At 40.4% G+C, this 25627-nt stretch overlaps 1 protein-coding gene across 1 annotated transcript in view; it reads left to right on the top strand.

Moving 5' to 3' along the window:
- Positions 1–8001: 8001 nt before the first annotated feature.
- LOC111975012 (solute carrier family 12 member 2) overlaps positions 8002–25627 on the top strand; it is a 34688-nt gene continuing 17062 nt past the window's right edge. The window contains exons 1-13 of the mRNA XM_024003142.2: positions 8002–8556; positions 12947–13078; positions 13345–13420; positions 13844–13939; positions 14855–14994; positions 15112–15222; positions 15373–15481; positions 15763–15890; positions 17742–17826; positions 17956–18107; positions 19376–19483; positions 21122–21245; positions 21421–21522. Of these exons, the coding sequence (XP_023858910.1) occupies positions 8086–8556; positions 12947–13078; positions 13345–13420; positions 13844–13939; positions 14855–14994; positions 15112–15222; positions 15373–15481; positions 15763–15890; positions 17742–17826; positions 17956–18107; positions 19376–19483; positions 21122–21245; positions 21421–21522 (1834 nt within the window). The 5' untranslated portion in view covers positions 8002–8085. The remainder of the gene's footprint in view (positions 8557–12946; positions 13079–13344; positions 13421–13843; positions 13940–14854; positions 14995–15111; positions 15223–15372; positions 15482–15762; positions 15891–17741; positions 17827–17955; positions 18108–19375; positions 19484–21121; positions 21246–21420; positions 21523–25627) is intronic.

Here is a 25627-nt window from a genome sequence, read left to right as displayed (position 1 = left end):
GGTCATTTCTGGATAACATTTCTGTCTGTTTGGAGGATCCCGTTTGGCTCAAGACCACACCCAGAGGGAAAACGTCCATAAAGCCATAAATGTGGCAATAACAAGATTAAGGCCTAGAGGTTCTTTGGTTACCTACCTTGTGTCGGGCCGAGAACAATTCTATTCTGAAGTAAATTTCCGTCTTCCATGGATGGAGGCGAAATCAATTTCTGCATGCTTTATTTCTGGGTTCAATTACTTTTCGTGCACCTTTGACTTGTTGCAGCTATTGACCTAGTGTTAAGCCTACACCTGCACATTGTGCTCTCTTTGATCATTTTACAAACTCCAGCATGTCCTGAAGTGTCACATTGTTCATATAGGAAAATAATGGTTAATGGGGCAATCCCTTTTATAATGTTTTTTTCCCCTGCAGAAGCGCACAGGGGTTCACTTTTTTTTTGTGCTGGCAGGCTGGAGAGTTCACATGAGCACAAGAGCTAGGTTAATTGACAAATAGTGGTCGTACAACCTGGACTCACAGGTAAAATAGTAAAAGTAAATCCAGGACACTCCAATTAGTATGATATGTTACGTTTCATATGGTACAGTATGTATTAATTTGTGGATGTCCATCATGCATTTTGTGTGATATGTTAGGAATTACAATTCCTATGATATGTTCCGAATTACAATTTGCACAAAATGGTATGAATTTGCTGAAGATATATGTTACGAATTCCAATTTGTTGTGGCAAACACTAATGTTCGCTAGGTGGCTAATGGGCTAGGGGTAAAGGGTTAAGGTTAGGGTTAGGGGATGGRTTAGCATACATGCTAAGTAGTTACAAAGTAGCTTAAAGGTAGTAGGCCTAAGTAGTTGCAAATTAGCTAAAATGCTAATGTGATTTGTTGGTTTGTGTTATATGCCCACTGATCCATCCATCTACCCCAACCAAACACCCTCCTTTAATTATTGGTCTTAAGTAACCTCCTGACTTATGCAACCATACCAAAAGTAACACATCATACACATTTGAGTGTCCCAGATGTATGTTTACTATGTTACGTCTACTCTATGAGACCAGGCTGGGTTGTATGGTTGATTTTCCCCAAAGCATCAACATGTGCATACATTTTTTTATCTCAAAACAATCGTTATTATAATGGGGATGATGACACATCTAGCTAACGTTAACACATCTAGCTAACTGTCTAGCTAGTTACTTTACATCTTACAACACTCCCTCAAACCTATGTGAATGTATGTGTACTGTTATTAACTACAGCTAATAAAAGATAATTRCATTGCATGAGAGCTTCATCTGTGTATTTGCCTGCGTTTTTGCGTCCCATAGAACAGTCCGTCCTGGTTGTAATATAGTTAGTTGACACAACACATGAGACGGTCTAACTTAACCATCTTTGACAACACTGCCATGCATGCAAAGCTAGCTAGCATTCTCTTTGATAACTGGTGAACCTTGCTAGCTAACTTAGCTTGCTCATCAAACAGTATTTTCGTTGCTATTTCTGCACGATGACACTTAGAGCCTTGAATCTCAGAGGGACTTCACTGTCACCACTGATCATCTAGCTAGTAACGTTAGCCAGCAGGTTTACATTAGTTTCCATTGGTCTAGAGCTTGCTAGGATAGCAAGCTAACTAATGCTTTCTGATTAGCGTCGCTAACATGCTACACAATAGTCATGGGTACACAAAATCAAGCAAATGGTACTGAACTCATGACAAAATCATGTTTTAACATTGTAGTGGCTATTGATGTTATGGTTGTTGTTCACTGCTTCGTAACATTGCGAATAATATCTTTTTGGCATTTAACTATGTATCTAATCCAGTTTCAGCATGAGAAAATTACTGCAAGAAAAATTTAAAAGAACTAAAGGTCCGGTCCCAGATTAGGAGCCACTCCCAGTTAAATACTGTTAAATAAATTATTAAAACATCATGTCTGACATAGCCTTAATTTCACATTACATGTCTTGAAGACATACAGAAAATGTCTCAAGACATAGCACTATTTCACATTAGTGTCTTGAGACATGTCTTGAAGACACACAAAATGTCTCAAAACATGGCATCGAGTGTCTTGAGACACCGGCTGTGTCTCAAGACATGTTTTTAAAATGTGTCTTAAGATGTCTTGAGACATGTAAACTCAGCAAAAGAAGAAACATCCCTTTTTCAGGACACTGTCTTTCAAAGATAATTCGTAAAAATCCAAAAATAACTTCACARATCTTCATTGTTAGGTTCCCCAGTTTCTGTGTTTTGGGTTTGTTTGTATGTGTATTTCAGGAAATGGCTTCCTGGATTCGAAGCAGCTGATTGGTCAGCYCCATCAATGATTGGAGGTCTGATCCCGCCCTCTCGTTGGGGGATACAGCTGTCGGCAATTACAAACTCCTTCTGCAGCTGGATATAAGCCAGTGTTCCTTTGTTAGGGGAGAGCGCTTCTGGGTATGTCCTGTATTGTTTGTTTATCAGCTAGAGTGTCTGGGTATGTCATGTGTTTTGTTGTTGGTCTGTATATTTTTGTAAAGTATTTTGTAGCTGGTCCTGCTGACGTTTGTGTATGCCATTGTTTTTGATTAGTGAAATTGTTCACTTTAAGTTTGTATTATTCTGTTTCATTTGTTCCCAGGGGGGAAGGGGCCTGCGGGCATACATATAGCCGTAGTATGTACTATGTCTATGCACACTAGGTAAGACCTGGGCGGACCATCCCCTGTATTTTGGTTAGTGTGCCAGTTGGTGCTAGTTAGGTAAGTTGTGGGTAGGAGAGGGGGCTCTAACTTTTACTTTCTTTTCTTTGGTTCTGTCCAGCCCCTTTTCCCCAAATTACCATGTGAAGGAAATAAATTCCCTGTAAACGGTAATATATTCTGCCTCTGACATCCTTACCTGCACCTGCAGTCACATACCTCTTTCACTCCACGGGGAGTTGAGTGTAGCAGAGTGTTGCATTCCCTCCAAGAGGTGTGCATATCACACATTTTCCCATGCTTGTTCAATGAACCATAAACAATTAATTAACATGCACCTGTGGAACAGCTTACAGACGGTAGGCAATTAAGGTCACAGTTATGACAACTTAGAACACTAAAGAGGCCTTTCTACTGACAATGAAAAACACCAAAAGAAAGATGTCCAGGGTCCCTGCTCATCTGCGTGAACATGCCTTTGGCATGCTGCAAGGAGGCATGAGGACGGCAGATGTGGCCAGGGCAATAAATTGCAATGTCCATACTGTGAGATGCCTAAGACAGAGCTACAGGACGGACAGCTGATTGTCCTCGCAGTGGCAGACCACATGTAACAACACTGGCACAGGATCGGTACATCCGGACATCACACCTGCTGGACAGGTACAGAATGGCAACATCTGCCCGAGTTACACAAGGAATGCACAATTCCTCCGTCAGTGYTCAGACTGTACGCAATAAGCTGGACTGAGGGCTTGTAGGCCTGTAGTAAGGTAGGTCCTCACCAGACATCACCGGCAACAATGTCGCCTATGGGCACAAACCACCCGTCACTGGATCAGACAGGACTGGCAAAAAGTGTTCTTCTCTGACGAGTCACGGTTTTGTCTCACCAGGGGTGATGGTTGGATTCGCRTTGAAGGAATGAGCGWTACACTGAGGCCTGTACTCTGGAGCGGGATCGATTTGGAGGTGGAGGGTCCGTCATGGTCTGGGACGGTGTGTCACAGCATCATCGGACTAAGCTTGTTGTCATTACAGGGAAGACATCCTCCTCCCTCATGTGATACCCTTCCTGCAGGCTCATCCTGACATGATCCTCCAGCATGACAATGCCACCAACCATTCTGCTCGTTCTGTGCGTGATTTCCTGCAAGACAGGAATGTCAGTGTTCTGCCATGGCCAGCGAAGAGCCCGGATCTCAATCCCATTGAGCACGTCTGGGACCTGTTGGATCGGAGGGTGAGGGCTAGGGTCATTCCCCCCAGAAATGTCCGGGAACTTGCAGGTGCCTTGGTGGAAGAGTGGGGTAACATCTCACAGCAAGAACTGGCAAATCTGGTGCAGTCCATGAGGAGGAGATGCACTGCAGTACTTAATGCAGCTGGTGGCCACACCAGATACTGACTGTTACTTTTTTGACCCCCCCTTTGTTCAGGGACACATTATTCCATTTGTTAGTCACATGTCTGTGGAACTTGTTCAGTTTGTCTCATTTGTTAAATCTTGTTATGTTCATACAAATATTTACACATGTTTAGTTTGCTGAAAATAAACGCAGTTGACAGTGAGAGGACGTTTCTTTTTTTGCTGATCAAATATATTATAAACCCATAAGCTCAAACATCACCATTGTTATTTAAAGTTTTCAAAAATAGAGCGCACTCAGTACAAAACAAAATGTGTGATAATGAGAAATTTCCTGTGCGACGCATTCTCATAATGTTATTATATGTTTTTCTAATGGATTTATTTTCTCATGCCCCAGAGTTCTCCAGTAAACATCCAATGATCCCTAAACTCTATGGAAGCAAGATATGAAGAACCAGAGACTCTCGCTAAAGCTGAGGGCATCATTTCTGAGGCCATCATTTCCTCTCCATAATAAAAAACAACAACATTGTTATTTATTGAAATTCCTTACATTGTGAAAGGTAAGAAGTCAAATGTGTTACAATTTGTAAAATTCTATATTTTTTGTAACCTAAAATATTATATTAAAATACATGTGAAAAACTTAGTATCAGTAGACTTCCTGACGTTATTCTCACAGAGCATATAATTAAGTGTTGCAAAGTCATTATTTAACYCTACCTTTAAAAATATTGAGTAGGATGTATTTTTCCTTAAACATATTTTTTATGGATATGTGCGTAGCAGACAGGAGCATAAGGTATACAGTTTCCTCTGGGGAATATGGAAGTTATTCTATATATTGTTTATCCCTCCCTGGGCAGAATGAGGCACTGGCTGAGGTTCCTCATGGGCCACAGGAGGAAAGCCTGTGTTTCGAGGGCTGTGTGTATCTGTGTCATGGCCAGGACAGAGGTGGGGTATTAGAGCACTCTGCATTCAGTGCAACACAGACAGGCCTCGAGGCTCACAACGCCTCTCACTTTTCCAGGTACAACAGTTCAGTGGTCACAGCTCGCCAACTGTACCAGCCTCCCTAAGAGAATAGGGGAACATTTGGAATGGAGTCAGATATTCCCTCAATAAATATGTAAGGAAATGTCATTCCCCAATGTTCTTTTCTTTAAACAGCTTGAAATAGTTGACTCTTATGTAATGAGCTCTTTGTGGTTGCAGAATTGAATATGTGTCTAAAAGTAATTATACAGATCCTTATCGTGAATATCATAAGGTGAATGCACCAATTTGTAAGTCGCTCTGGATAAGAGCGTCTGCTAAATGACTTAAATGTAAATGTAAATACCAACCCTTATAAGAGTATCCTGTCAGACTGCTTGGGTTCCTTCAGTCTTGTCCATGTTCGTCCATTAGGTGGCAGTAAGCAACCACTTTGTTGGTCATAGTAGGAGGCGATGTACATCTATTGTCACCACTTAACCAACCATGCAGTCCTGCAAAGCAGTCCTWCTCACCTCAAAATCATGTATTATGAGTTTCAGGACTACAGACAGCAACCTAAATTGTCATGATGATACTTCTGGGGTCGCTTCCACTTGGACAAAGCATTTCTACACTTCTGACCATGATTGAAATTGTCTGAGCTGCCACATTGTTCACTCAGAGGGTTGGACATGGTGGTATCTAGTATAGACAAATACTGGTACTGTGCCGTTGTGGACTCGATGGACAGACACACTTGCTAAGAGGCATCACTTTTCACTGAATTTTTTTCTTAAATTGATGTATGATGCTAAGGGATATAATGTCCAGAGTTCAGCTTCAGAAACAGAAAATCTATTTTAGTAAGTAAAAGTAAATTGAGGACAACTCAAAGCTATTCTTACAAGCAATTGATTGAAACATTATAATCCTGAAATGTTAAAGTATTGAAACATTAATACAATTCTTAAATGGACACTGCCCTCTGTTTGTTTCAGAAACATGATGGCGGTTTTTCAATCAATTTACCTGCAATGATCGACTTGCATTGTTATTACAGTATTATTAGCCTACACAGTCATCTTCCCCCTTACCTTATTTTTCAGTTGGCTAAATAAAAATAGAGTCCTTACTTTTGTTTTATAGAATCATTGTATGGAGAGCTTTTCTATTCACAATCATCAAGTACCAGACAGTGAAAGACTGTTGTTGTTCACTATGCTAATGTGGTTGCAGTACTGACAACATTGTGTTCCATTGACTGGGTCTGAATATGAATGCATGAGTATTTGAGAGTGTGGGGCTTGTAAGATACCTTTGTTTTTATTGAGTATATCTCATAATTATTGAACGGAGGTCATGAACTATAAACYTTTTTATTTAACTCAATAATTCTACATAAATAAATACTATGTATATCTGTCTACACTGTAAAACGTAATTAGTTCTGCTAACTAAAAATGTTTGTGGAAAGCGATTGCCTAGAACCATTCGAGCAACCCAACTCAAAATATTCCTTATGGTTATCTTTTTAAGTTGTAAGTTGTAACTTTTTTTGTTTTATTAACTTTTGTACACTAATTTGCATTATGTATTCTGAATTATAACGATTGAAGTTACTTGAACATTAATATTTGTTGTCTAAAACATACACATTTAGGGTCCCTTCTACTTAAATTATTAACCTTCATTACTAATTTTCTTCAAGTATTGTACATTTGTGAAGAAGTCAAGTAAGCATTTGTGATTAGTATTTTTCAGTGGCCGTGTCTTAATGTTTAACATTGTTTTATGTATTTGACGATTTGTAATTTGAACTCACCTTGCAGGCATTGTTGAGCACAGTRCTCACTCCTCAAGCAGTAATTGGAGGTAGAGCTGTAAGCATTGTAGGATCCTGCAATATCCTCTGTCATTAAAAGTGGTGCACATCCTTGTTGATAGTGGCTTGTCTGTCTCATTATTGAACGTCAACTTTCCCAACGGTTTTGATATCCGTTCATCATGATCCATTACASCTCATAGCGCAACAAACTGTTTAATACTATTTTAGAAATATAGTTATCTTTCTTCAAACATGCATACAACATTGAGTAAAAGTATCATAAAGTCAAAAAAATGTATTTACCCACAGTCCTCTATTAAAACGAGGGAAGTTGTTGCAAGAACATAACATTATTAAGTATTCATAATTTGCGTATCAGCACAACAAAAWTAAATCAAGTGTGTTTTACTCAAATATTAATGTGTCTAACTAATACTTTACTTATAATGATGAAGACGTAAAACAATAGAATTAAGTAAGAACAACTTTTTGAATAAATGTTAAATTGACTTTAAACTATTAAATAATCCTAACTTGCAAAAATGTTATAACTTTAGATTAGCAGAACAAAGATAAATAAAGTTATAGTTATATTTATTAACATTCCTCACAAAAAATTAAGTGCTAACATTTTTTATTGACATCTGAGTGAGTACCACTTATATGATTTGATTTCTACAGACAGTTGGAGATGTTTGAGTAGCYACGACTCAATTTATTTCATGAGTTAGGGAGTTATAGTAAGGTTTACAATGTAGCACTTGTTTTTTATTGAAATCAATAGTTAAATAGTTGCCTGACTTTAGAGTTCTGTGAATGAACAACTATACAGGACAATAAAATATTAATTTMACTTACATTCAAAGCTAATAATCTTAGTGGGGTGTCTGCGGTTGAAAAGCGCACACGAAAAGCGCATGGACAAATTTGCCTGTTTGCTCCCTGACGCTGCCCTGCGACCTCTAGACCTTGTGTTGGCGAGTGACGTACTCAGAGTTGCTAATTTCTCAGAACATTCGACCCACACTCAAGGCATCACTGTTGGGGTCCAGAACAGGAGAGCGTGTATTGGGTAGATAGATGCACACGGCGCAGCTTGAGTACTGATGCATACGTTGCTGAAGGAAGGCATTTAAATGGTCCTATTTAAAACAATTTTCTGCAATACATCTGATTATACAGATTATACTACTCAGTGGACATGTCATCACCTTCAGGTCAGAAACCAGCTCTCAAGACAGCGGGTTCAGGGCAAAGCAGGTTTCAGGTGACAGAGGTAACGGAGTTAGGACCCGTCACATCTGGAGAGCGCACGTCAGGAGGGACTGATGGAACTACGGGTATGGCTGGTAGTAAGGGGTCGGCAGGTGGAGAGGAGGCCAAAGGGAGATTTAGCGTAGTCAAGTTTCTTGATTCAGGTGGAATAGGGACGGACGCATCTGATGTGGCTCAGAATGGTGACACTGTCAGGAGCACGGGCAGCCATCGTTCGTCCGCAAGCGGTCATACTAACATTTCAGATACCCACTCAAATACGTATTATATGCGAACATTTGGCCATAACACAATTGATGCTGTCCCAAACATCGATTTCTACCGACAAACAGAAGCGCCTCTTGGAGATAAGTTGATACGGCCAACTCTTTCGGAGCTACACGATGAGCTTGACAAGGTATGTAACCTGCTACCACCTTCTGTTTTGACGCGCCACTACATCGCTATTTACCAGACAGGTGGGGATTGATAGCACACGCCTCGAGATAGCCTATATTGGTGCCAAGTGTATAAAAAAGTCTAAAAACACGGGGGTATATTGTGTAGATGGGTGAGAAAAATGATGAGTTCAGGGTGTAACACAACAAAATATGGAATAGGTCAAGGGGTATGAATACTTTCTGAAAGCACTGTATGTAAATCTATAGTTCATCCTTACATTCAGCCTTAGTGACACTGTACCACAGGAACAGACTGGGACCTAAAATCAACCTGTGCATTTATAACACACTGGTCCATTTTTTTCCTAGAGGCCCCCACCCGGCCCATTGTTTTCCATGAGGCCCCTCGTTATTACCCAAATAATAGTCATTCTGCACCAAAAAAATCTACATTTAGACAGACACACAAAAAAATTGCCAGAACGCCCTATGGCCAGTCCATCGATGCTGTATCACAACTGCCAGTGTAATGTGTCTATGCTAAGCTGAAGTGACCTCGTCTGTCACAATCACAGCATTCCCTTCCACAGGGACATTTCTTCTCCTTTGCAGTYCTTTGAATGGACAGCGTGACATCAGGGGCATGACCCACACATTTTGCTCAGACAATGCTCTCTCTGACCATGCCCAAACCCTGATCACCGGCTACTCTTGGCAACTGACAGCCTTTGCAGCCACCAACAAACAATGCTGCCGTGGTTCTCTCTCCCTTCCCTGTACTCAATGGTCCAGTGTCCCAGTCTCTGGTCTCTAACACTTTATAGCCACGCTATCCTGTTGGATCACTCACATGCCTCTCATGGGGGCAGGTCACTAGTAATGGAGGACAGAGTAGATACATCAGTCCAGCCCACAGGCCGAAATATTGTAACATCTATTCAAACCACAGGTTCTAGGCCTTCTATATCTAATATTCTAGATATTACACAATGTTTATGTATACAGTAGAAGTCGGAAGTTTACATACACTTAGGTTGGAGTCATTAAAACWCGTTTTTCAACCACTCCTCAAATGTCTTGTTAACAAACTGTAGTTTTGGCAAGTCGGTTAGGACATCTACTTTGTGAATGACACAAGTAATTTTTCCAACAATGTTTTTTTCAAGGCCTACCTTCAAACCCAGTGCCTCTTTGCTTGACATCATGGGAAAATCAAAAGAAATCAGCCAAGACCTCAGAAAACATTTTTTAGACCTCCACAAGTCTGGTTCATCCTTGGGAGCAATTTCCAAACATCTGAAGGTACCACGTTCATCTGTACAAACTATAGTGCGCAAGCATAAACACCAAGGGACCACGCAGCCGTCATACCACTCAGGAAGGAGACGCGTTCTGTCTCCTAGAGATGAACGTACTTGGGTGCGAAAAGTGCAAATCAATCTCAGAACAACAGCAAAGGACCTTGTGAAGATGCTGGAGAAAACAGGTACAAAAGTATCTATATCCACAGTAAAACGAGACCTATATCGACATAACCTGAAAGGCCGCTCAGTAAGGAAGAAGACACTGCTCCAAAACCGCCATAAAAAAAGACAGACTACGGTTTGCAACTGCACATGGGGACAAAGATTGTACTTTTTGGAGAAATGTCCTCTGGTCTGATGAAACAAAAATAGAATTGTTTGGCCATAATGACCATCGTTATGTTTGGAGGAAAAAGGGAGGGGGCTTGCAAGCCGAAGAACACCATCCCAACCGTGAAGCACGGGGGTGGCAGCATCATGTTGTGGGGGTGCTTTGCTGCAGGAGGGACTGGTGCACTTCACGAAATAGATGGCATCATGAGGCAGGAGATTTATGTGGATATATTGAAGCAACATCTCATTACATCAGTCAGGAAGTTAAAGCTTACACCACCTCTGTCAGGAGGAATGGGCCAAAATTCACCCAACTTATTGTGGGAAGCTTGTGGAAGGCTACCCAAAATATTTGACCCAAGTTAAACAATTTAAAGGCAATGCTACCAAACACTAATTGAGTGTATGTAAACTTCTGACCCACTGGGAATGTGATGAAAGAAGTAAAAGCTGAAATAAATCATTCTCTCTGCTATTATTCTGACATTTCACAATCTTAAAATAAAGTGGTGATCCTAACTGACCTAAAACAAGGAATTTTTACATGGATTAAATGTCAGGAATTGTGAAAAACTGAGTTTAAATGTATTTCGCTAAGGTCTATGTAAACTTCCGACTTCAACTGTACATGCATACCTGCATGTCAAAGGTTCCATTTCCATTTGCAGAGGAAACAAAAACTTCCCAAGCGTGATATGGAGTGATATTAGTGCCAACGGAAGTTGAATTTGAATATTGCATTGTATTGCACAAATGGAACTGAATTGTACTTTAAAGGGGCAAACTATAATTGCTATACCCATTTTTAGACTCTTAAATTAAGGTTGAGGCTAGGAGACCAGATAAAACCGCCCCAATCCACCCTCCGTTCCCTGCGACGATTTGAACAAGCATTCCAAAAACATACAGTATATACACTACCGTTCAAAAGTTTGGGGTCACTTAGAAATGTCCTTGTTCTTGAAAGAAAAGCAAATTTTTTGTACATTAAAATAACATCAAATTGATCAGAAATGCAGTGTAGACATTGTTAATGTTGTATTGTAAATGACTATTGTAKCMGGAAATGGCTGATTTTTAATGGAATATCTACATAGGCGTACAGAGGCCCATTATTATCAACCATCACTCCTGTGTTCCAATGGCACGTTGTGTTAGCTAATCCAAGTTTATCATTTTAAAAGGCTAATTGAACATTAGAAAACCCTTTTGTAATTATAGAAAGGGGAGTGGGAGGCCCCGGTGGAGTGGGAGTGGGAGGCCCCACCTTAATCTTTTCTTTTTATTGTCCAGTCTGAGATATGGCTTTTTCTTTGCATCTCTGCCTAGAAGGCCAGCATCCCGGAGTCGCCTCTTCACTGTTGACGTCGAGACTGGTATTTTGCGGGTACTATTTAATGAAGCTGCCAGTTGAGGACTTGTGAGGCGTCTGTTTCTCAAACTAGACACTCTAATGTACTTGTCCTCTTGCTCAGTTGTGCACCGGGGCCTCCCACTCCTCTTTCTATTCTGGTTAGAGACAGTTTGCGCTGTTATTTGAAGGGAGTAGCATACAGAGTTGTATGAGATCTTCAGTTTCTTGGCAATTTCTCGCATGGAATAGCCTTCATTTCTCAGAACAAGAATAAACTGACAAGTTTCATAAGAAAGTTATTTGTTTCTGGCAATTTTGAGCCTGTAATCTAACCCACAAATGCTGATGCTCCAGATACTCAACCAGTCTAAAGAAGGCCAGTTTTATTGTTTCTTTAATCAGAAGAACAGTTTTCAGCTGTGCTAACATAATTGCAAAAAGGTTTTCTCATGATCAATTAGCCTTTTAAAATGATAAACTTGGATTAGCTAACACAATGTGCCATTGGAACACAGGAATGATGGTTGCTGATAATGGACCTCTGTACGTATATGTAGATATTCCATAAAGAATCTGCAGTTTCCAGCTACAATGGTCATTTACAACATTAACAACGTCTACACTGTATTTCTGATAAATGTTATGTTTATTTTAATGAACAAAAAAATTGTTTTTTTCTCAAAAACAAGGACATTTCTAAGTGACCCCTAATTTGAAACGTGTAATATCTGAAAATGTAGCTAGTTAACGCTAAACTATCTTACGTGTATACATCATCATGCATGATGGACGCATCTCCCTGTCAAGAATGCCATACCACGGTTGCCGTTAGTTTGAAGATGTAATCTGGAGACAAGTGTGTTCTCCATCTATTTAACTATCATACTCTAATTCCATTGATTTCAAAACTTGATCCTCCAGAAAGTGGAGAGCAACACTTATGCAGGTCCACTACACAATAAAAAAAAATTAAAAGCCGCGTTCGACAGGATTACCAACACAGACTGATGAGCTCAAAATAATAGACAGAAGCCTTCTATGGCAGATCAATTTGAACTTGTTTCTCGGCATGTCCAGGCCACTCAATATCGTAGCCAATCATGGCTAGTGGGAAGGTTGCAAACTCTTTCTGTGGCTTAACCAACAAGGCTCGTAATTTAACAATTGTGTTCGTATTTACAGATGGCATACAAGTTTGTTATGAAGGCACATGAAAGTTCACAAGGCATTTCTGCAAAAAAACACATTTTGATAAAAAAAATATTTTAGACCATCAAATGGCTCTAGTTTCATGAATCTGGTCACATATGCAGCGAACGCAGACTCGGAAACGTTGCCTTTAAGATGATCATAGGCGATCGGATTGAATCTAGCCCTTAATGTTTGTCAGCATTTGTTATGTGTGGGATTTTTCAGGAGCCATTGGATGAGGATGGCTTTCCTATTGGGGAGGAGTCTACTCTTGCTGAGGAGGCTGCAGCCAAAGAAGGAACAAAGGAACAAGCAAAGGGAGGAACGATCAAGTTTGGCTGGGTCAAAGGTGTCCTGGTTAGTGTGACCAGAACTGGGTCTGGGATCTAAACATTTTGTTGTCTCTGGCTTAAACATCACGTTTTTTTATTTTAGAACTATTCAAACTCTACCATGTTCTCCTTATTGCTCTGTGATGAATCATTGAATTGCACATCAATGTAAATCCATCAAAGACATCCAACACAAATCTTAAAACAAGCTTTCAAATTAATGGTTTCCCCCCACTATAGAAGTATGTGTCGGTAACATGAATGTTGTCACCTGTGTGTCTGTGTTTTCAGATACGTTGCATGTTGAACATCTGGGGTGTGATGCTCTTTATTCGCATGTCGTGGATCGTGGGACAGGCAGGCATTGGTACGTAGGTGATGACTCATGTTCAATCAAGACCAAAATATTTAAGGTTTCAAACGTCATAGTATTGCTTGAGCATTGGGCGTGTTAGTTTTGCATCACCAAAACCCCTTTCGGGGTTTGTTCATTTTAGACCATTCCATTGGTCTTAAAGTGAAATCTCCACCCACCTGGGGCACCAGGTGACACAAAATAAACGCACCCCTTGTTGTAAAGTTTGTTGTCATAAAATTATATACTTGAAGGTATATTATTATTATGCTTTTTGACCAAGTGGGCCAAGTAACATGGTCTATAACTAGGGCCCAGAGTTTTTCCAGGTCAGRTAAAACAAATTCCTACAGGCCTTTGTCACAATCGATTTTACCTGTAAGCATGATGAGAAAGTTATCTACTAAAAAATAATTTGCTCATCTTTTTTAACAGGTCTGACATGTGTTATTATTCTGATGGCAACAGTTGTAACCACCATCACTGGACTCTCCACCTCAGCCATAGCAACCAATGGGTTTGTGCGAGGAGGTAAGGGAAAGCTTTATTCCTGATGAAATGCTAATATATTAACAATGCATTAGGATCCCGTAGCAGAATTATATAAATTAGGTATTAGAAAAGATTTTAAGGAGTATTAATTTGGTAAAGTCATTGGGATCCTTCATGATGCCGGGATTAAATCCGTAGAGCACTGTCGACAGAAGTGTCATGCCCGTGCAGAAGGGCATGTGCCCCCTCAGATTTGTCGTGTTAAATTTATTTTTATTTTTTTCTGTAATACTACCAGCCTCCTATCAATTTTATAAAGTTGGCTTTAGCTAACCCAGATAGGTTCCCAATCTCCCAACCTCATAACTAGTTACCAAAAGCATTTCAGCCTATCGATCAAGTTAAAGTAGCGGGCAAGGTTGGTAGACTTTCTTTTTCTAGAAAAGCAAGCAATTAAACATACTGAAAAAGACTCACATTCCTTTCAATCTTTTACCCGGATTTCCTCAGAGATGTGAGAAGCAGAGAAGCATATTTAGTACATTTTTGCAAAGAATTACTGTCAGGAGGATACAAACAGCTCAAGAGGTATGCTTAGATATGCAGAAAAATATAAATATTTTTTTATATAGAACTAATCATAATGATTATGGCTCTAGATTGCAGGAAAAAGCTGTTTCAGACCACCCCCCAGCCATCCTTACGTATTTGTGCCCTCTCAGATTTTTGTGGTGGCAGACGCCCCTGGCTGTTGACACTGTGGATTTTAAAGGCAATGTTCCTGCATTTGCGGAGATCACACTCACAATAAACGCAGAAAATGTCAGCTCAATCGGAAATTACCTTTAAAGTCAGTTATAGTGTGCTGAGCATTAACACGCTTGAATTGTGATTCTGGTCTAACCCTAGTGTGTTTCTGGTCTAACCCGTCTGTAATTCTTCATCTTATCTTAGGTGGAGCATATTACCTCATATCAAGGAGTTTGGGCCCTGAATTTGGCGGCTCCATTGGTCTCATCTTCGCCTTTGCTAATGCTGTGGCTGTGGCCATGTATGTTGTGGGCTTTGCTGAAACTGTCGTTGAGATGCTTAATGTAAGGAACATTTGATATGCCTGTATAGTGAACGTTGATTGGATCGCTGTGTGCCATGTTGACATTTTACATAGCAACAACAGTAACAGCCCTGGGTGATTGTTTCCTGATTGACAGGATGTAGATGCCCTGATGACAGATGAACTCAATGACGTCCGTATAGTGGGCACCCTCACTGTCATCCTGCTTCTGGGCATCTCAGTGGCAGGGATGGAGTGGGAGGCGAAGGTAAGACCCACAGAGCAATGCACTGTCACACATAGTTACACAAGGAAACCTTGCTTTACTTTAGACTCTTGTCGTAGTGACTTTATGGAACTTCTGGCAGATAAACGTGTTGAAACTCTGTACCACTCATGACCCAACTTTCCCTTCCAGGCCCAGATTGTGTTATTGATCATTCTTTTGGCCGCCATCTTCAACTATTTCATCGGAACCGTCATCACCATGGAGTCAAAAGAGCCCAAAGGCTTCTTTGGCTACAAAGGTTTGTCTGATAGTTCAACTATGCACTCATTTCCATATCCCAAATTGTAATTCTCCTTCTGTTGAACATGCATTACATTAATCTAATCTCAGATCTGTTTGTGCTTTTGCCTACCTAATTGTAATTTTCAAGGAAAACATCTTTGGCAGGACAATTCCATAAGGAGTTGGCAAGAGTGCGGAAACAGACTGGCACACAGGCTAGCATTATATTTAATGGCTTACGACTGCCCCCATTGAATCAAGATGAAATTCTCACGTTGTGTTCTTTTTCATCCGAAGCGGCTATCATGATGGAGAACATGGGACCGGATTTCCGAGACGGCGAGACGTTCTTTTCCATGTTTGCCATTTTCTTTCCGGCTGCAACAGGCATCCTGGCAGGTGCCAACATCTCAGGAGACCTTACAGTAAGACATTGGCTTCTCTCAAAGGTCCAATGCAGTGATTGTGATTGTGTTCAATTAAAACGGTCAAAAAGAAACAAAAATAGCTTCTTAGCAGATAGCAATTTCTCAACCAAGAATTTTGCAAAGACTGTCTGTGAGTGGTCTGAGTAGGGTTGCAAAGGGGGGGGTATTTTACTGGAAACTTTACCAGTAAGCTCCCGGAATTTTGGTATATTTCAAGGATTTTATCTATCAAAATACTGCTAGTGGCCCTTTTTAGGTAGATTATTTTTTATTTTTTGAAATTGAACCTTGATTAAACTTATCACGTGTCTGCAATTATCTCTGGCCCTCTCTCTGGACTTATCACATGTAAAATATATGAAATAATTAAATAAGATGATTTGAATATAAAAAATAGAATGGCAAAGCTGTAAAACATTATCCTAAATATAAACCATCAACTTAGTGAATACTATTGGTGTTTGATATGAGGGTTTCAGCATTTAATATCCTTTATATTTATTTTACTATGCCAATGTTTTTCTTGTACATTTTTTGGCGTCAAACTGGTGGCAGTTGTGGGGAAAGTAAATAGTTGGATGAGTTGCGGAGGTACAGTAATTGAAAATTGTTGTTTAGATGTTTTTTTATTAATTAGGCTATTTTCTCTTGGACCAAATGGTCTGTCTACTAGAAACTCATGGACAATATGGACACAGATATATAAAAAAAGAATACTATATATGAATACATTTGTTTTAAGTTATTCCAGTATAAATTACCAAAGTTACAATAGATTGCCATATATTTTCCCTTAATTACTGAAGATTCTGGTAACATTGATAAATTACCGGTAGCTTTGCAACTCAGTGGTGGAAAAAGTACCCAATTGTCATACTTGAGTAAATGTAAAATACTTTAAAAGAAAATGACTAAAGTAAAAGTGAAAGTCACCCAGTAAAATACTACTTGAGTAAAAGTCTAAAAGTATTTGGTTTTAAATATGGTAAAATGTTGGTAAATTGGTAAAATGTACCTAAGTATCAAAAGTAAAAGTATAAATCATTTCAAAATCCTTATATTAAGCAAACCAGACTGCACCTTTTTCTTGTTCAGACATAATTTACAAATGAAGCATTTGTGTTTAGTGAGTCCGCCAGATCAGAGGCAGTAGAGATGTCCATGTGTTCTCTTGATAAGTGTATGAATTGAAAAAATGTCCTGTCCTGCTAAGAATTCAAAATGTAACAAGTACTTTTGGGTGTCAGAGAAAATGTATGGAGTAAAAAGTACATGATTTTCTTTAGGAATGTAGTGAAGTAAAAGTACAGCTACCCCAAAATACTACTTAAGTAGTACTTTAAAGTACACTCAACCCTAGGTCTGAGTGGGGAGGAGGAAACTGAAAACTCACTGTTATTGGCAGAGGTTGGTAACTCTTTTTCTTATTGGTCAAATAACTAATTTACCGCCTGGTGATGTCACCAGGCAGGCCAAAACTCCATCACACCAAAACAGGCAAAAATTTCAGGCGGTCTTTTCAAACAGCTCTTACACTAAAAGGGCATTATCATTATTTTCACAATTTCACAGTATTATTTCAACCTCCATAGTGTGGTAATATATATGAAACACAGGAAAATCACATTTTTGACTTTACTGGGCCTTTAAAGGAATACTATTGTACACTCGAAAACTACATTTTTGCATTTTGTTCATTAGTCCACTGTTAATATAATCCCTAGAAAGGGTGCATGTCAGCAGTGAAGTTTTTATGATGGAGCACTTTCAATATAGAGCAAAAACTGTCATGCGTTTTTAATGTATTCACAACAAAACATTGAGAAATATGTTGTTCTGTCCCCCTAGGATCCTCAGTCAGCCATTCCAAAGGGCACTCTTTTGGCCATCCTTATAACTGGAATTACTTATGTGGCAGTGACTGTTTCTACTGGTAATCTTTCTCTTTATAAAATTAACATGAAGTTACAGTAGCAAGACGMGTACACTGTTTAAAATTAATAAAAAATTCCACAATTAGTTAATTGAAGATTCAAGTTAATATTCTTATCCTTTCTTACAGGATCTTGTATCCTTAGAGACGCCACTGGCGATCACAATGATACCTCCAGTGTCAGTGACTTGAACTGCACGGATGCTGCCTGCACACTTGGTTATGACTTCTCGATTTGTAAGGAAGGAGGCTGCAAGTTTGGGCTTATGAACGATTTCCAAGTATGTCTGGGCCTGGGGTAATGTGTAGGATTATCTTAACATTGACATTAACATACACCTCCAATAATGGCTAACCTCACATGATGTAACAAAGTTTAGCCAGAGAGCCTACAACTTAAAGGGATAGTTCACCCAAACTACAACACTGCATATTGTTTTCCTTACCCTGTAAGCAGTTTATGGACAAGGTAAGACACCTATCTTGCTTTGGTTTTGTTTACCTGGTCGCTGTCAGGAAGAAAACCAATAGGTAATTTTGTCATTTAGGTGAACCATCCCCTTTAAAATAGTCTCACGCATTATAACCCCCACCCCAATTCTGATTGTCATTCGAACTACTGGTAGAAGCAGTCTCCTACCTCTGCTGAAAGTTGACCTCTAGTCTAGCACAATGCTCTGCTTTGATGTTTTCAGATATGCTTTTTTCCAAAAGGAATTATTCTTTAAAATAGTCACCTGACATAGAGCCTTATAAAAGAGAGGGTAACCTTACATGATCCTTTAACACCATGGTAGTTGTTTGATGTGGAGCGCTGAGAATTTGATTTGGGTTAGTGTTGGGCAATTTAGTGATAAAATGGGGCTGCAAATAATTATTCTGTCTCTCATGGCAGTTCAGAAGCTGCATTTCCCTCACTACGCTATTCTCCTTTCTGCTTTAATTTTTGACAATAGATGTAGGGGCTTGCAGTGTTAGTTAGTGGTAAACAATGGGAGCTGGGATAATAGTGCTTGTGTTGTGAGTCACAAGGCATTCTCTAGGTCTTGAATGAGACCATTGACAGCAACCACTGTGCGTAGGCACCCACCCTCTTTGTGACACTGATATCATAGGCAAGTGGTACAGGGTTACCCAGTACCAAAGCCAAGTGCACTTACATGGCATTACTGACAAAGGCACTTGTCGATTGGTTTGCACAGCAGACATAGAGTTGAACAATACACCTTGCTGTTGTTTTTTTWWTTTTTATGAATACACACTGCAAGCCTTTTACAAATTGGTCATGGTTAGTACTAATCTTTTTGTATTTTCTGACATGCTCTGACATGCTCTTATACCTTGAGGTGTACCTTGACCTTGAGGTCTCCCCACTACCACTAATGGCTTAGCACCCCTATGGTACMCTCTATAACATGACCTTTGTTTTTGCATTTCAATCTTTTCAATAACTGTAGTTTAATCTCAGTTCGTGAGAGAATGTGTGTGTTGCCTGATATCATTGAAGGTGCCAACTAGTGAAGTAACGTCTAGGCTTGTTGTTGGCTAGGTCATGAGTTTGGTGTCTGGGTTTGGACCTCTGATCACTGCTGGTATTTTCTCGGCCACGCTGTCATCAGCCCTGGCCTCTCTCGTCAGTGCCCCAAAAGTATTCCAGGTGAGAACCCTCCTTCAGTATTTGTTATGTTTCGAGTATTTTCGAGGAGTACATTTTTAGGGACGGTTTCCCAGACACAGATTGGGCCTGGACCTAAAAGCATGCCAATGGAGAATATACTGTATATACATTTGTTCATACGGGCAGAATATTGTATCAAATAAATAAATAAAAATGTGACAGCTGGCTGGTCGCTCTGTGATCAATAAGCTACCATTTTTTCGATATGAAAAGGAGACAAAAATATAACTGACCTGCACTGCACATATGAAAGTGTCCAGATGACTGTGAGATGATTGACCAGTAAGCAAAGTGTGAATGTTCTAAAAGCTTCATTCGAATCAATCATGAATACAATAAGAAACCCATTGACCCCTTATGGAGCATCAGTTGGACAAAAGTCTTGCTGAGTCTATGAGATGGTGCGCTATTAATGGCAGCACCGCTTTATCAAATGTTCATAATGATAATTTGAGCCATGCCGTGAAAACAGTTTATATGGGCACACAAATCCAAAATGATGTATGCAATTGCAAAATCGAATGCTTTTACCGAAAGTCACCACACTTGCGTGGTTCTTCAATAGGCTATGGGTAGGCTAATTCACCTGCTTGTTAGATGTGGTATCCAGCTGTTTAGTTAGGACCTAGTGTTATTGTCAACCATCATCAGCTGATCCAGGAAATATTTTTCTGAATGACAGTCAAGTGACAAACAGCTGTTGTGAGATAGCATGCGATGCAAAAACAGTTACGTTGATTATCTGCTTGATTTGCTGCAGGGTCTACAATATGTAACAAAGAAAGCATCAAGGTAATGAGTTAATGTTTTCATATGTTTCTGTGCGTCGGATTGGACACTGAAGGCTATTGTGTGCAATTGTGTAAGATAGCCTAGGCAAACACCCAACGRTATTTTCCTATCTATCATTCAGGACTTTTAATGAAAACAAATGAGTAGCCTAGTGGGCTTGTAAACAAACTGATTTGGTGAATTTGAATGATGTAAATAATGATGATGATGGTGAGAGCCCAATAGTAGATGGACTCCGATCCCTTTAATCACAGAGGCTATTGTTACTTTGTGTCTCTAAAATCATAATGTTGCTATTGCTATTGTCATGTGACAAAGAGTATTTTTTCAACTGAAACAACCAAATATCKGCCTTTTTCACATGAACTGTTTATTGTCATAAATTCGGTAGCCTATGCTACAAAATATTATATTCTGCCCATAGCCTAAAGAACAGCTACATGATTTAATKAAAAGCAGCAAATAAACACAACATTGTTTCACATTCTTTAATAAAAGACTCAGAAACAGGCAATAGGCTACAGCTCGCTTCACAGTTTACCGTCAAATAGGCCTACAAGGAAACTCTATATATCTCGACGACCTTGAGTGTGCGGGGGTCTGTACGCAGCGTAGTACATTCCACAAAAAGTTTTGCTCAACAAAAAGACACGTAAACGGCTTAATCTGTGTCCGGGAAACCGCCCCTTAGACATTATTTTAGATATCCAATATTATGTCAAAAACGAGTATACAGTATGTCCTGTCAATTGAATTGGATGTTAGACCTTTCCTTTCTTTATATGCTTGGATTTGGTATCTCAATGTGTATGTGTGGCTGTTTAGGCTTTGTGCAAGGACAACATCTACCCAGGCCTCCATGTCTTTGCTAAGGGATATGGAAAGAACAATGAACCTTTACGGGGCTATGTCCTCACCTTCTGTATTGGTCTGGCCTTCATTCTTATTGGTAGGTTTTTTGTACATTATTGAGCATTATGGATAATGAAGTCATTATAGTTTCCAAACTGGCCAACAAACAGAATACTACAGTGTACAAAATGCTTGAAAAGATCCACTTCATTCTTTCCCTGTCACTCATGTATCAGTCTATTTATAGTTTTATTTGTGATTTCTCCCCTTAGCTGAGCTGAATGTCATTGCTCCCATCATTTCAAACTTCTTTCTGGCCTCGTATGCCTTGATAAATTTTTCTGTGTTCCATGCATCTCTGGCCAACTCTCCAGGTAAGGATTAGTTTTGATATATGTACTCTCCGATATACTCACTGTCTTTTCATTCAAATTAATCATAGCCCTTTACACTCGTAGCCATATACGGGTTGAAAATGGCAGATTTGACTGATAAAGCCTAAATTGGAATGCAGCGGCTGTACAGTAACATGCTATACATCATCACGGTAACCCAATTTCAACATAGACAAACCTTGTGTAAAATATGTTGAATTTGTACCTTTAAAACAATGTCAGATCTTCAACATATCCACTATTATATCCACTATCAGAAAAAAACAATACACTGGGCAGCACCTCCTACTGGATCATTTATCTATAGTTACCCTATGGTTTCCCATTCTGGGTTTTAATCAAGCCCTGCTATGATATTTGTCACTGATTATTACCAATATACTATCATGAGAATAATTGTTTAGAGATCTCCACTTCCAAACAAATAGATTCACTGTTGCTATCGAAGTCATTCCAAAGGGTAGGTTTAACAAAGCAAATTAACCAATGTGTTTCAAGCTCTGGTTTATTTAACATGTGATGATATTTAGTGATATTGAATTGTGGTTGGTTGTCAACTATATTTTTATTTTTTACATTGTTTGCTAAACTGATATCAGACACAAATTAATGCCAGAATTACATGAAAAACATTTAAACTGGTGGATGTCCAAACAGTTGGTGCTCTACCCTGAATGACTGTTCGCCACTGAGTCACTGGCTCAGATGCAACTATCCAAGCAGWAGAAACAGCTCTTTTAAAAATTGATACTTGGTTGTGTTGTCAAACAAACACAATTCAATATTTTTTTTGTAATACAGTAAATAAATWGCCTAAAGTCAAAGCTATCTTACAAACTAATGTAACATTCAATCTTAAAATGAGTAAGACATTCATGGCCATATTTTCAAATCAAATCAAATTGTATTGGTCACATACACATATTTAGCAGATGTTACTGTGGATGTAGCAAAATGCTTGTGTTCCTAGCTCCAACAGTGCAGTAATATCTAACAATTCACAACAATACACACAAATCTAAAAGTAAAATAATGAATTTAAGAAATATATAAATATTAGGACGAGCAATGTCGGATTSACTAAAATGCAATGTCGGATTGACTAAAATACAGTAGAATAGAAACAGTAAATACATATGAAATGAGTAAAGCAGTATGTAAACATTATTAGTGACTAGTGTTCCATTATTAAAGTGATCAGTGATTCCATGTCTATGTATATAGGGCAGCAGCCTCTAAGGTGCTGGGTTGATTAACTGGGTGATAGCTGGCTAGTGATGGCTTTTTAACAGTCTGATGGCCTTGAGATAGAAGCTTTCAGTCTCTCGGTCCCAGCTTTGATGCACCTCTACTGACCTCGCTTTCTGGATGATACTGTAGCGGGATGAACAGGCCGTGGCTCGGGTGGTTGATGTCCTTGATGATCTTTTTGGCCTTCCTGTTACATCGGGTGCTGCAGATGTCCTGGAGGGCARGCAGTGTGCCTCCAATGATGCATTGGGCAGACCACACACCCCTCTGGAGAGCCCTGCGGTTGTGGGCGGTGCAGTTGCCATACCAGGCAGTGATACACCCCGACAGAATGCTCTCAATTGTGCATCTGTAAAAGTATTTGAGGGTCTTTGGGGCCAAGCCAAATTTCGTCAGCCTCTTGAGGTTGAAGAGGCGCTGTTGCGCCTTCTTCACCACACTGTCTGTGTGGGTGGCCCATTTCAGATCGTCAGTGAATGTGTACGCCAAGGAACTGGAAGCTTTCCACCTTCTCCACTTCGGTCCCGTCAATGTGGAAAGGGGCGTGCTCCCTCTGCTTTTTCCTGAAGTCCGCGATCAGCTCCTTCATTTTGTTGACGTTGAGGGAGAGGTTATTTTCCTGGCCCTCACCTCCTCCCTGTAGACTGTCTCGTCATTTTTGGTAATCAGGCCTACTATGGTTGTGTCGTCTGCAAATTTGATGATTGAGTTGGAGGCGTGTGTGGCCACGCAGTCACAGGTGAATAGGGAGTACAGGAGGGGGCTGAGTATGCACTCTTGTGGGGCCCACGTGTTGAGGATCAATGAAGTGGAAGGGTTGTTTCCTACCCTCACCTCCTGGGGGCGGCCCGTCAGGAAGTCCAGRACCCAGTTGCACAAGACGGGGTTCAGACCCAGGACCCCGTGCTTGATGATGAGCTTGGAGGGTACTATGGTGTTGAAGGCTGAGCTATAGTCAATGAACAGTATTCTTACATAGGTATTCCTCTAGTCCAGATGGGATAGGGCAGTGTGCAGTGCAATGGCGATTGCATTGTCTGTGGATCTGTGGATCTATTGGGGCGGTAAGCAAATTGAAGTGGGTCTAGAGTGTCAGATAAGGTAGAGATGATATGATCTGTAACTAGCCTCTCAAAGCACTTCATGATGACAGAAGTGAGTGCTACAGGGTGATAGTCATTTAGTTCAGTTACCTTTGCTTTCTTAGGAACAGGAGCAATGGTGGACATCTTGAAGCAAGTGGGGACAGCAGACTGGGATAGGGAGAGATTGAATATGTACGTAAACACTCCAGCCAGCTGGTCTGCGCATGCTCTGAGAGCACGGCTAGGGATGCCGTCTGGGCCGGCAGCCTTGCGAGGGTTAACACGTTTAAATGTCTTACTCATGCCGGCCACGGAGAAGGAGACCCCACAGTCCTTGGGAGAGGGCCACGTCGATGGCACTGTGTTATCCTCAAAGCGGGCGAAGAAGGTGTTTAGCTTGTATGGGAGCAAGACATCGGTGTCCGCGACGTGGCTGGTTTTCCCTTTGTAATCCGTGATTGTCTGTAGACGCTGCCACATATGTCTCGTGTCTGAGCTGTTGATTCGCGACTCCACTTTGTCTCTGTACTGACGTTTTGCCTGTTTGATTGCCTTACGAAGGGAATAACTACACTGTTTGTATTCAACCATTTTCCCAGTCACTTTRCCATGGTTAAATGCGGTGGTTCACGCTTTCAGTTTAGCGCGAATGCTGCCACCTATCTACGGTTTTTGGTTTGAGTAGGTTCTAATAGTCACAGTGGAAACAACATCCCCTATACACTTCCTGATGAACTCAGTCACCGTGTCCATGTATACATCAATGTTATCATCCGAGGCTACCCGGAATGTATCCCAGTCCACTTGATCAAAACAATCTTGAACCATGGATTCCAATTGCTCTTGAATAGATCTTAGCACAGGTACTTCCTGTTTGAGTTTCTGCCTATAGGAAGGGAGGAGCAAAATGGAGTTGTGATCTGTTTTGCCGGAGGGAGGGTGGGGGAGGGTCTTGTAGGCATCCCGGAAGAGAGAATAGCAGTGGTCGTGTGTTTTCTCAGCGCGAGTACTACAGTCAATGTGTTGATAGAACTTCGGTAGCGTTTTTCTCAAATGTGCTTTGTTAAAATCCCCAGCTACAATAAATGCGGCCTCAGGATATGTGGTTTCCAGTTTGCATAAAGTCCAGTGTAGTTCCTTGAGGTCCGTYGTGGTATCGGCTKGGGGGGGGGGGGGRGGGRATATACACGGCTGTGACTAACTGAAGAGAAGTCTCTTGGGAGGTAATACGGTCGCATTTGATTGTGAGTTATTCTAGGTTGGGTGAACAAAAGGACTTGAGTTTCTGTACGTTATCACAATCACACCATGAGTGGTTAATCATGAAACATACACCACCGCTCTTCTTCTTCCCATAGAGTTCTTTATTCCTGTCTGCGCGATGTACTGAGAACCCAGCTGGCTGTATGGATGGGGACAGTATATCCGGAGAGAGCCATGATTCTGTGAAGCAGAGTATGTTACAGTTCCTGATGTCTCTTTGGAAGGAGATCCTCGCCCTGAGCTCATTTACTTTATTGTCTAGAGACTGAACATTAGCAAGTAATATACTCGGAAGTGGTGGATGGTGTGCCCGCCTCCAGAGTCGGACTAGAATGCCACTCCGAATACCTCTTCTCCGCCGGCGGATTCTTGAAGGAGCCTCTAGGATGAGTTCAATTGGCCTGGGGGGTGGGAACAAAGGATCCAATTCGGGAAAGTCGTATTCCTGGTCGTAGTGCTGGTGAGTTACCGACGCTCTGGTATCC

Source organism: Salvelinus sp. IW2-2015, linkage group LG15 (genome assembly GCF_002910315.2).
Source record: "Salvelinus sp. IW2-2015 linkage group LG15, ASM291031v2, whole genome shotgun sequence".
NCBI lineage: Eukaryota > Metazoa > Chordata > Actinopteri > Salmoniformes > Salmonidae > Salvelinus > Salvelinus sp. IW2-2015.
The sequence above is the reverse complement of the archived record's forward strand: the minus strand, read 5'-3'. Positions and strand labels throughout refer to the sequence as shown.